This window comes from Polyodon spathula, chromosome 7 (assembly GCF_017654505.1).
Source record: "Polyodon spathula isolate WHYD16114869_AA chromosome 7, ASM1765450v1, whole genome shotgun sequence".
Classification (NCBI taxonomy): domain Eukaryota; kingdom Metazoa; phylum Chordata; class Actinopteri; order Acipenseriformes; family Polyodontidae; genus Polyodon; species Polyodon spathula.
Window position 1 is genome coordinate 6,071,934 of NC_054540.1, and position 13,604 is coordinate 6,085,537.

Here is a 13,604-nt window from a genome sequence, read left to right on the forward strand (position 1 = left end):
TCTAGGGCTGTGCAACAAGTTGTCTTTACTAAAATGAGCTACTGTGCTTCTGCTGGAGGCCAGGAAAAGGGAATCACAACTCAGCCAGCTGGGTTTCTTTGCATGGCCAGCTTGGTTTCCTCGAAACATCACAAATCAAATCACTGCTGACCATATATGGGAATGGGATTCCCATGGGGAAAAAACATGCCCAGATAAAAAAAAAAGAAATAAAATAAAAATTGGAAGCCACACATTCCAGTGTTCGTTTACACTGTGCAGGCTCTGCATTTGTTACCAACCCAGCATTAGATCGTGCCTTTAAAATTCAATAAGGGTTAAAATAACGAAATAAAGCCTCAAAGTAGATGGTAGATTTAAGAGGTACCGCTGCACTTGTGGGATATATAGTAGGGATGTTTGTTTAATTTCATAACCATTCTGAATATTTTCAATGTTTGTAACCAATCAGAATACCCATCATAATAAGCAAATTAATGATTAAATCATACAGTGATCTACATAAGGAGGCTGTCTGAATTGTATATCACACTTACTCTGTACCTTCTGTAGAAAATCCATTTTTAAAACCTGCTAAGGACAGACTGGCCATTATTAAAGCTGGGTTATACAGAGGCTCCCTCAGAATCTGGGAAATGGTAAATCAACTCAATCAACACCAATGACTGACTTCAAACTCAATGATCAAAAAATCAGTTTGTACAGCTCTACCGATTTTTTTTATTTTTTATTTATTTATAGCCATTGATTGTCAACAGTTTTAGGAATATTATCTTGATAGAAAATAGCAAGGATCAACAAAGCTCATCCAGCAACTTAAATTAGATTACAGCGTGTTCTAAAAGTGGCAGGGCAGTTAACATTAATTTAATAAAATTCAAAGCTTTATAACTGGACTACGGTTTAGTTTATAAAATAAAGTTACCAGCAGATGCACAATATTTCTGGTTCAACAATTCCTGTCCTCTTCAAACAAGGGTCCATGTAAAAGAATCACATCACCCACAATTTCTACATCTATTCCATATTCCTATGTTGTATCCCCTTGGGATGTAAATTTCATTTAATAAAAAAATCTGTTTAAACTACTTGATTTTTGTCAGTTAACCGTAGTTACACCGTCACACTAAATACCCTTTAAATAAATACCCATTCCGCATATACTTAGTCTTTGTCATGCACTGACATTTGTTTACCAAACATAAAAAGAGGTAGCTTAAGAGCAAAATCCTCTTATACATCATGATTGTATCACATTGGCGATGTGTGTACCGGTACACCTTTTTAAGTTTCTAGTATCTCCTTTATTGTTACTCTCAATCCACTACAGGGGACACTGGTTTCACATAAAATAAACCACCATTTAAAAAAAAAAAAAAAAAAAACACACACGTACCATCCCATCAACTTAGTGTAGCAAATCAACAATTCATTTTAAGATTTTTTTTTTCATTGCTTGAAAATGACCAAAGATAAAATGCAACTTTAACAAACTGTGCCCACAACTACTGAAAACATCTTAGTTGAATTTTTTAAATAAAATTTAAGCCACTGTACTCAAAAGATTAATGAAAATGTAAATCTGTTATAGAGCAGCGGTTCTCAAACTTCACTGCACTGTTTTACAGCCAACTGTAAAAAACACAATGCTTCTAGACTGCCACAGGTTTACACGATCGTACCACTAGGACAGCTTCTTGATTCAGCTTTCAATTTTGTCAGTGAGAGAAAAGACAAATACATGTGAGTGATGTGTTAAGAATATTTAAGCAATCAAAAATACCTGCCATGAAACCATGCAAAGCAAGCCACATAGCACAAGCTTTTAGGGTTTTATTTATTTATTTATTTATTTTGCTGCAGATAGGGTCACTGTTGTCGGCACTTTTGCTGTAGTACCACTCGATTTTCCTTCATTACTCCCGTTTACAACACTTTCCTTCAGAAAACTGTCAATTGTTTGATATTTACAAAGCAACTTTTTGAACTCCCTTAACCAAAAAAAAAAAAAAAAAAAAAAATCAGCCACTACAGCAGTACATCCTGCTGACATGGCAAACTGGTTGCTAGGTAACCAGTTTAGAACTTTCACACAAAAGCAGGTAGGGCCAGGGATCCGCTTTGAGTACAACTGAGAAATTGACATTATTAAATAATAATAATAATAATAATAATAATAATAATAATAATAATAATAAATACATGTTTCTTAAACTAAAATGTTTTTATTTTGCGGGTATTCAACACAACTTTGTTTTGACTGTTCCATCTTTACACTCCTCTCTTTTCTATTTTGGCATCAATTGCTGTGCTCTGCGTATGAAGACAGAAAATTGACAGCTTGAGACAAGTTTGATAGATGAGCTTTTAGTCGACTAATCATGCCTAACCCAACGTCATGTGTTACCAAATAAAGTTACAGGCAGTGCGTAAAGAGCATGTTTTGTTTGATATTTACTTTTAAAAAAACAAAATGCCGGACACATTTTATTAATCAGTATTATGCGTTAACTGTATGTAAAAATTGTATGCATTTATTCATCGGTTAACCATTTAACCCTATTACATCCCTATTACATCCCTAGTATTCCCCATTCCCATACTGCTTGACTGAACAAATCTGACCTAATTTGAAACAGTAACTTTCCAGAAAAGTTAACTTTAAGATCAGATTCTATGCATACATAATAATAGGCAGTATCAACACAGTCTGTGTTAGTCTTCAATGTCAGATTCAATTTCAAGGCAAACCATGACTTCCAAATACATGGTAAAATTTGGTCTAGCTGTAAGATTTCTCTCTGGAATTCCACTGACTAAGCAAGATACAAATGGACCAGTTACAAACTGTAAAATAGGATATCAAACAGGTTTTTTTCACATTCCTGAATGACTACCTCTCCAATTTGGTTCGATTTAAAACTCTGCAATTACTCAGTGTTCTCAAACATTAAACTTACTTTCGACACTTTCAACAACATCTACAAAACCCTTCATACATACATTTCCGATTTAGCAGAGCTGCGACAGCTAGCCAGAGGAAGACTCCATTCACACAACTAGGCCTCCCCATATTTAGGTCTGCAACCCTGTTCACATTTGCATTTGTAAAGGAGCATTCACATGTGGACTGAAAAGTAGGCCTAAAAATGTGGTGAATTGCTTTTCTCCGCTTTTGTAGCAGATGTTTCTTAGTAATATTTTCTTCTTCAATGCAGCACAGTAGCAATTCTACAATATATATTAAAAAAACAGACTATCTTGACTTACTGTTATAATAATAATTTTTATTTTTATATAGTGCCTTTCATAGTGAACCACTATCACAAAGCGTTTTACAAGATACAAGACTAGGGTGTGTGAACTATGCATCAGCTGCAGAGTCACTTACAACAACGTCTTACCGGAAAGACAGAGACAAGAAGGTTAAATGACTTGCTCAGGGTCACACAAACGAGTCAGTTGCTGAGCTGGGATTTGATTTTTTTCTTGAATTTGGTACTGAATTGTTTAAGTCAAATTTCTCACAGGTCTCTAAAGAAAACCTATATATTGATTTTTTCAGCACAATCTACTTAACTGATTGACACATTGCAGAGTAAATGAAAATGAAAAATTACAATTTCTGTGCCACTTTAACGCCCTAAAAAAGTAATTTCCTAATATGATAATTAGACAAATTTGTCTTGCATTGCTAATAACTAAACTGTCTATGGAGAAAGAAAAAAAAAAAAAAGGAGCTAGTATGTTTCTGTCATGGCTGCGTCAACATTTGTACTCATAATAATTTAAAACAGAACATCGTCGGGTCAGTATGTAAACTATACATATTTTTTAATGTAGACAAAAACTAAATTCAAAATATAATTTTAAAAGGCTAAATCCCCCTACACATGTACTAAAATTTAGTAAACGATTACTCCCTCGCAGCATTTAGGGGACAAACACATATTATTATTACTGTGGATGGTTAAGCATAGCCTGGGACAGTATACAGCATTCAGTAGAGATTTATTAGTTCTGAAAATAACTCTTGAAAATAAAATAAAATGACAAAAATATCTCCTGTGGGTCTGCTAAATGTTGTAGCCGTCAGGATCTGCTCAAATCAAACCATGATCGGAAACATAAAACTCTTCAGTTTATTTGATTTACTGGATTCCAGACTGAACACCACAGAGAAACCCTAAAAGCCAGTTTAGGCATCAATTATTCACCGTTTAGAGCGACGTGATCACTCCACCATTCATACGTTTTGAGAGACTAAACCCTCATACACATATCCTAAAATGACAAAAGCGATTGGTCAAACACAGCATGCCCAAGCACTGAGTTACTACCACATATGCCATGGTACAACAGAGGCAGCATACGGTAATCAATAGTGATCTATCAGTTCTGAAAATAAGTACTGAAAGTAAGATTAAGTTTGCTAAAAATAGGTCCTTATGTCCCCTAAATGTTGTATCCATCAAAAGCTGCGCCAATCAAAGCACTATAAAAAATACAATACAGACTATTTTGTTTGCTTGTTTGACTTCTGCATCAGACATTGAATAACACGGATAAATCGTATACAGGGCAGTTTACATGTCAATCATGGTCACGTCATTCAAGAAGCGCAATACACCATTCACATAGAGATCTTAAACCCTTCTACACACACTGTTAAAAAAAAAAAGATGCTCACAGCCAGCACTAGAGTCAGACTTATTTTAGGACGTATGCCTCCTAGCACTTTATATGGACATTTTTAGGGCGTACGACGTATGCCCCCTAACACTGAAGGGGTTAATACCGCCTTTGTTTACAAACACGATCAAACTATTCTATCGCTTACTGGTTATTATCATTATTATTCTCTAGTCCCTAACATTTATCAGTAAAGACTGCACATTAGCATTACCTCTTCTCTTGGAAGATTACCAAACATATGGCAATAACAAAACCCTTGTCCCACATGTAAAACAACAACTCCATTAAGAGAATCGCAGTAATCTAAATATAGCAATACCCCATCACATATCAAACACTTTGCTCAACAACAGCTACAATAATATTAACAAATATAAAATTACAATAACAGGCATTGAAATATTACCCTCACATGGTAGATCAACGATCTTAATATTTATGGATGAGGACAGTATTTTATGCGTGTGTAAAAGCAAGTAGTTAAAATAAATGACCTGCGTTTTAATGTAAAGACGCACACTTCTAGGGCACGAAATAACCGATGAAAACTGCCGCAATGCCTCCCACAATATATATATATATATAAAAAAAAAAAAAATAAGAAAAAAAAAAAAAAAAAAAAAAAAAGAGACAACATCTTACGGAAAAAGTTGCTTGTAAGCCCGCCCGTCATTGCCGCCAGTGTCCCTCAGCACCAGTACATCTGATCTACAACCCATTCACAAACATGTTCCGTGGCAGCTGGTCCGTTCAGTCACAATTCAATTCAATTCTAATCTCATCCTGCGAGAAAATAAGTCATCATCATAATGTATTATTGTTGCCATTCTTTTTACTGTGCACCTCCGGCACTAGCCACGAGAAAGACGAACTGTAGCATCGGTTAATGACGGGCAAACAGAGGACAGATGTAGACGGAGCTCAATATCACACCTATATTCACTGGCAGTGTCACTGTAGGGTTTTAGTGTCTAAACTCCGTGCCAACTCAAAAACGTTTAAAAAGAAAAAAGGAAGAACTGTCTAAAGTGGCAATGAAGTGTTTTAGGGTTGACGATGTTGAGGTATGCAATGGGTGCACAACAATTCATCCCCAATAATAATCTTACAGTTGTCAAGTACAGTACTAGAGAAAAAAAAAAAGATTAGGCAGAATGAAATTAAATTGTAACAGAACGGGTTTAAAATCCTTACACCTTTCATGTCTTCAGTGTATATTAATTGCTAATTTATTTAATAATCTTCATTTGTACATAGCGCCTTTCATAGTGGACCACCATCACAAAGTGCTTTAGAGGTAGGCTGTGAACTGTGCATTGTATGCAGAGTCACTTAGAATAGGACACTGATTTAACATCTCATCCGCAGGACAGAGCACAAGGAGGTTAAGTGACTTGCTCAGGGTCACACAGTCAGTCAGTCAGTGGCAGAGGTGGGATTTGAAACCAGTGACATTCTGGTTACAAGCCCTGGACTTTAACCACTGGATCACACTGCCTAGCTCGAGGTGAGCGAGACAGAATTCATGATGGGCGGAGTAAGTAACAAACAGTCATGGGTAGAGCATGCCAGCGTGAACGGGGCGTTTGTTTTATTTCCTTAATGTAGTTGAACTATCTAACACCCCAATTTAAGGCAGTGACAAAGTTCTTGTCAAACACTTTCCAATAAACAAACACACACCCATTAGTCAAAGAAAATGGACAGCACAAATCTTTTTTCAAAAAGTATAAGCTACTTAGTATCCAGAACTGGTAAGTTAATTAGAAATGACAACTCGAAAAACAAAAATAAAAATAAAATAGCAATTGGTCAACATGAGGTTCTGAAAGCCTGGTGTATTTATAAAGTAACAGGACCAGCTTCTTGTGCCATACACTTAAGAGGGATGTTTGCTTCGGTAAAGCAGTATAGGCTAGCTTATCAAGCTTTTGAAAACTGTTAGACTAGCTTACATGCTTAAAAGAATGCCACAGGCAATGGAAATGCCCCCAAAACAAATAGATTACAGCAAGTGAAACTTCATTTAAAATATGCATGCAATAATCAAACTTGGATTACATACAAACACTAGTAAAAAGTATAAAGACTGGAAAGCAGCATTAAGTTAATTGCTGTTAAAAACAATTGTCAGTTAAAAGGGAGGAGACCAACCGATAGAAAAAAACGAACGTCATAGCTTTTACACTGTTCTGTAAACTCAGCCATCAAACGACACCTTCCTGCAGACATTACAATCTAACCTGTTAGCAAGGTGATCTATGAGGGTATTTGGCTTGTGTGTACCTGACAAAAATATAAGGCAATAATTGGGCAACAAGCAAGACACATACAGTACCAACACGGTATAGCCTAGATAACCGAAATCAGTCACTTCCCTAAAACTTGACAGTTCTGAAATTAGGTTTACTTCATAAAATGCAGCACTTTAAATATAAAACATTAATATGTGTTGCATTACAGTGGACAACGCAAGGTGGTTGGTTATATTCAGGGCCTCCCCCCAATTAGTCTGTAGACAAAACTGTATTAAGGTTACACTGACAACTATAAGGGTCGCTTTACAGTGTTTAATAACATTTTGTAAAAACTGTGTACCCCAGTCCCCAGGACAATTATATTTTATAATGTATTCATTTTTTCTAAAAAAAAATAAAAATACACATTCCATTAATTCCTACTGTGCTACAGTTTGCTCCACTGTGTAAGGTAAAAAGCACTTCTAAAGGTTATTATTAATCACTCATTTAGCAGTCATTTTTATCCAGAGACTTAGAGACTAGGGGGTGAACTATGCATTATAAAACAACTACTGCTGCAGAGTTACTTACAATAGGACCTAATTTGTTTTATGTCTCATCCGAAGGACAGAGCACAAGGAGGTTAAATAATTTGCTCAGGTTCACGCACAGCAAGTCAGTGGCTGAGCTGGTATTGAACCAGGAACCTCCTTTCAGAGTCCCTTTCAACCACTGGACCACCAAGCCTCCACCTGATGTAATAACCCCATTGCAGTAGTGTACTCATTTCCTTCGTACTATACATTGATGGGAAGAAAATCACAGACCAGTGTAAAAAGGTGACAGCTGAGGAATGCCTCCACTCCTATTCCATGGTTTCAACAGATTGTCACTTCAGGAATGTACACTGTAGACTATGACAGCTTGGAATGTATCCACACACACACACACACACACACAGCACATTACTGCTCACTGCAAATCCACAGGTCCAGTGATTCACACTCCTCCACCTTTTCCTTTTTAAGCCCTGTGTCAGATTAATAATTCAGATTCCAGATATAAACAAACATTCTTCCTGCCTTGTCAACAGCCTGTTTAAATTTCCAAAAAGCATCTTCCATAATTTGCTTCAGTGTGTCCTGGATTAGTTAGCATCTCATTTGTTGTTCTTTTTTAAAATTAGTATATTCCAAAATGATTGTACAACATATTTTTACCTGGATTTAAGACTAGCTTGCATAGAAGCCTTTCTGCATTTGTCATGCTGCCGAGATATGACTCAACAACACAATTTTCATTCAGGTGCAGTTGAGTAAACCAATGTTGCACTGGATTAAGAATCAAACCCTGATGACACAGCAGCACTTAAGGAAATTGAAACTCTTCATACCAACTTCTATTTAACATTTCAACACCAACTCCAAAACATCTAGTATCTCAGTGCAGTCATCCAATCCCTTCCCCACCTCAAATAGATCAAAGCAGCCAAGGCAAAAATAGGAAGTGTTTCATTTCTGTATTAACCAAACTGACAGAGCACCATTTCAAACAGATCTGTTCCAGACGTGGAACTGACTGCATTTATTTCGTTCCCAAACTTTGCGACGGAAATAGGCTTAATTTAACTGCAAGTGCACGAACAGCCACGTTATTTCTGTGAAAGCTGGAGAGTAGAATCTCTACAGTGGCCAATTCAAGTACCAAATTTAGAATGATCTGATGAATCCGTCTAGTCTAAACAGGACATAGTGCCAGAAAAAAAAGAAACCAGACAAAGGTAAAATGTTTCCAGTGTACCTAATATAAATATAGGTTTTGGTCTACTGAAGTTAGCACCTTCCAGCCCTTATTTTTATGTTATACATAACAGAGGGCAAAAATGCCAAATCAGATCTACTTCCCTTAAATGTGTTTTGTATATTCTTAATTCTAACAGCAAGAAACTTCAAACGTTATACTTTTATTCAATAAATGGTAGACAATGAAACCAATAAGAACCGCTATCCTCTACCATCACTGCAGTTTGTGTAGCTAGTAAAATATAGAATAGGGCAAGAGCTTTTCTAAAAATATCCATATATGTTTCACTGATACTGGCTTATCTAGCCTGCATACCAGATAACTCAATTTTTAAAGTAGTTGCCACACTAGTCCTACTGATAATTTTAATCTCACTCATTCCCAGTTTAAATATCCACCCACAATCCAAGTGACACTGGCACAACGAGATAGGACACTGCTTTGTTTGTTAATAGACCATCTTAAAAAAGTATCACATACTGGTGGACATGCAATTACCTTTTTTTATTAAATAAATATATATATATATATATATATATATATATATATATATATATATATATATATATATATATATATATATATATATATATATATATACACACACACACACACACACACACACACACGATGTGTCGAAGGTGTAAGGGTCCAATATAAATCTGCTATATATCAATGGCTGCGATATAGCGAGAGACCAATAGAAAAAAAAATAGTCTAACAAATATTGTACAACCACTCCCTTATTTTATCGGGGGAGTCAGGATCCAACATAAATCTTCTAAGCAACCCACTTTCTCATTTTTCGTATAAAAAGCAGCACACCATTTTAATTTGTAATGCAGAAGGCAATTGCTTCTAATAAACAGAAGTCTACAATTAATTGAATGAGTCTTCCTCTTTCTCAAATGCACAAACCCACTGTATTGAAAGAATTCCCTCATTCCCAACATGGGGCTTGTTGCTCGGAAGCTGACGTCACTGCCCTGTGTCTTTTGCTAGTTCACTGCTGCTGCCACAAGTGAACACCACGTTGGCTAAAAGCAAACAGATATTTAATTTGCTTTGTGTTATTGTGCAATGCGTGTGTATACGAAAACAGTACAATATTAATGCTTTGTTTCTAATTGTTTTGTATATCTCCTTGTGACCTGCAGTACAAAATAAAACAAACAGTAACTCTAAGTGAAAATGCCTATGTATATTGCAGCTAAGGGTGGCGCAGTTAGACTGTAAAAAATGTACCAGAATCTGCAGTATAACCAGGGGCAATATAACCAGGGGTGGCTGTATTATTTGTATTTATTTATTTATTAATTAAATGAGAGAAGTAGCTTATCATAAGTCTTAATTTCCAACGTGGATTTGAAAAAGCAAAATGTACTGTGCAGCTTCAAAGTTTATAGAGGGGCAGTTTTCTTTAACCAAAATTCCTGTTAAGCTAACCAAAAAACGATAGAAACCAGGATTTACAAAACATGCACTGCTAACACTTGTCCTCATGCAACTGGTGCTTTAACTTTTTAGTTCATTCGTATAATATTAGTGTGTACAATTCTTTTTTTCACTGATTTTTTCCCAATTTGGAATGCCCCATCGCTTCTCCCCTACCCGCAACAAGGCATCCTCCGATTCCACAACCAAGACAGCTTCCTTTTTCACCCAGGAATTTGAGAGCTGAGGTCAGCGAGCTATTGACCTCTGGAGGACAAAGGCCAGCCCTGCAGGTGTCTGTCTTTGAGCTCACTGGGTGCTTGGCCAGAGCCAATGCAACACTCCGTTTTGGAGTATCCAGCGAAGATCAACTTACTGGCACAGCCAGGGTCCCAACCTGTGCTGTAAGTCTCACCCTGTGCCCCACGCAGCTGTGTCTGCCAGGTGGGCCACTACTTTTTTTTTTTCACACTTTTTTTTTTTTTTGCTCCTGGGAATTAAGTGTTATTTCCTAATTGCTTATTCCTCAAAAGTATAGAAAATGGCTATTATTCCCCACAAACTTTGCTTTTGTGACCAGGACAGTGATATTTCAAAATATCACTATTTCCAATGGGAAAACAGGCAAATGTGTGTCTTTTCGCTCACATAAAGTCAGAAAAAAACAACATATGGATCCAAATTAACATTTATTTATACTAAAGTAATACAAAAATGACTACAAAAGATTTAGAAGTGAGTAGTTTTTCGAGATTTACGATTATACTGTATTTACATTTCATTTTTGTAAACGCTTATTGAACAGTACCTGCGACAGTCTGAGCCAACTCCAAGAATTTGTTTGACAGCAAACAGTAAAATAATTTGATGGCCACCAATTCAAAAAGTGCTTCAGACTAGATATTGATACAAAATGCGACTCAACATTTAACTTCACCATGACCCGTCTCGCTGTTCATTGAGGTAATGTATAGCAACTACAATATTAGTTTTCTTGTCATTAATATACAAACACTGTACTTTAAGTCAGCGTGTTTAAATGAAGATCAGACAATGTTCTATAATTCCTAAACGACATATCACAACGGTGTTTCTTTACATTCTTCCAAAAGCTAGTGTAAACATTTTACACTATACGGAACTGTACAAATTGCTTTGTATAAACTCCACCTTTGTGATGTTTGCTCATTTCTCAATGTAAATGTGGGGCTACTTTCCTTATACTAGAGGGTTTTTTAAATGTAACTGACATTTTGGTCAAATAAGCAGAACTGAGGAAAAAACAAACTGCATAGAGCCAATTAGAGGCAATACCAGAACTTGCATGCAAAGCATAAATACTGTATTGTTTGCATGCATGGCTCGATATTTTTTAAACGCAAGTGACAAGTTAGGTCACCATTTTTACCATAAAAAATGACTAAGTCATTTGATACGGTAATGTCTGCTGTGCATCACTAGTCAAATACTTCCCTTGACCTTGCTGTCATTCAAATTGGCCTATACACTGTCAAAGCAATATACAGCTGCTTTTAAAATGTCCGTACCTTCCGCTTTGGTGTTATAAGATTTGCAGTAGCATAACTAGAAATCAACATAATATTTTAGCTGGCATACATTAAAAACCAAAACAGGATCTAAACAGTGTCGCAAGAGATCCTGGGCTTGTACTACCCACCAATCGCGTACTGAATTGTGCCTATTTGCAGAAGGGTTAGGCCCGATCGTCGGTTCTGCTTTTTTTTAACTGGACTGCGGCATTGCTGTAAAAAACTAAAAATATTCCTACTGCATCTCCTCCCCAAGAAGATTACACAGACCAAGAAAATAAATTAGTGAACTTCAGGTCTAAAACCAAACCGATGGTAAATAAAATTATATATATATATATATATATATATATATATATATATATATATATATATATATATATATATATATATAATGTTTGCGATTATATACGGGGATGAATTAGAATTCCCTGTTTCTAGTCATAATCAAAAGTGTACACAATACTCGAGCTCAACCAATCGCTAAATCATTGCACCTCCATTACATCGGCCTGTCTGTATCTCTGCTATTTTACACAGAAATAAAAAATAACTAAGAGCGGCAACAACAACAAAACAGTCTCATCTTAGCCAGTGAGACGGGTAACACCACCCATGTCTCTCTCAACAGAGCCTGTGCTATTTGACACAACACTTACTGCTGCGGACTACAACAATCAGACTTTACGTTACAGCTTTGTAATCGTTTACTTCCTCCAGCGTCTCCACCAAACAAATAAACACACACACTCGGGGTAAAAGTGTCCGCAAAAGTCGTTTTTTTTTCTATGTCGTGTCGATCCAAACACAGTTCGCTTTTAGTTGTTGTGTTATTTAGCCACCAAAGGCAAGTTTTAGAGACAGGCTTAGATTGGAAGACTATGGAAAAGCCACAAACCTGATGGAGGGCGGTGAGCCCGTCTACATTTGCGTAGTTGATGTCAGCGCCCCGGTCCAGCAGTTTGAGAACCTCGTCGCTGTCGCCGCTTGAACAGGCAGCCAAGAAAACGGCGCCATCGTCGAACTTCACCTTGCTCTTCCTTTTCTTGAGGATGGGCGGCTCAAGATCGGTGTCCGAGCCCAGCCACCGTTTCAGCTGCTCGTTCCGCTTCTGCTTGGCGTCCGCCATCTTCATCTCCCTCCTGCCTTGGCGTCTTATCTTTTTCCGAGGGAGGATATACTTTATACTGCCACTATCCTGCAGCTCACTGGGGCGTGGGGAAATGGGGGAGCGTCGGTGGTGAAGAATAGATTTACATAAACTCGCGAGACAGAGAACAGGCGGAGGATGACGATGACGGCTGGGAGGCACCGTCTTCAGCCTTGCTGCAGAACAAGCAGTGTCATCAGGGTATAGTTCAAACACAAAAAGGAGATTTTGCAATTGAGTGGTGCTGTTGAAAATTTGAACGGTGCCCTTTGCCTGCTTCCTTGTAAAATATTGAAGTGTGGCTTGGAGCCTCTAGCAACGTTTAGAGTGGTTAATTAAACACAATGACGGGTAAAAAAAAAAAAAAAGACTGAACCATAAAGCTACCCTGTAATGCAATCATTACAGTATTTCCAAAAACTCTATTTTTATAAGATAAACAGAATGCAGTGAAAGGAAATCTATGTTTTTATATGTTTTTATTTGTTTGACATTTCATGTTTTGCTTCTCTGGGCTAGCTTTTTCGTTTCCAGCCGGTCTAAAGAAGTAGGCATTGACCCAGTCATAAGAACGTAAGAAAATTTACAAACGAGAGGAGGCCATAGGATGTAGTCTCATATGTAAAGTTTTGAAAGTGTCGTCTGGTAATTATTTCATGTAACCCATTTAATTTGTGGATGTTTTAGTTACCAACATACATAATTGTACTTTTGGTTTCAAAATTAATGTCT

General features: G+C 36.8%; 1 protein-coding gene across 9 annotated transcripts in view; it reads right to left on the reverse strand.

Moving 5' to 3' along the window:
* The window catches only part of LOC121318051 (protein phosphatase 1 regulatory subunit 12A-like), a 61,773-nt gene extending 48,729 nt beyond the window's left edge, over positions 1–13,044 (reverse strand). For 2 of the 9 annotated variants that reach the window (XM_041254290.1, XM_041254291.1), the window contains exon 1: positions 12,621–13,043. In XM_041254290.1, the coding sequence (XP_041110224.1) occupies positions 12,621–12,857 (237 nt within the window). In that variant the 5' untranslated portion in view covers positions 12,858–13,043. Of the gene's footprint in view, positions 1–12,620 lie in introns of all 9 variants that reach the window. The other 7 variants (XM_041254292.1, XM_041254289.1, XM_041254288.1 and 4 more) reach the window with 6 other exon arrangements.
* Between the last annotated feature and the right edge of the window lie 560 nt (positions 13,045–13,604).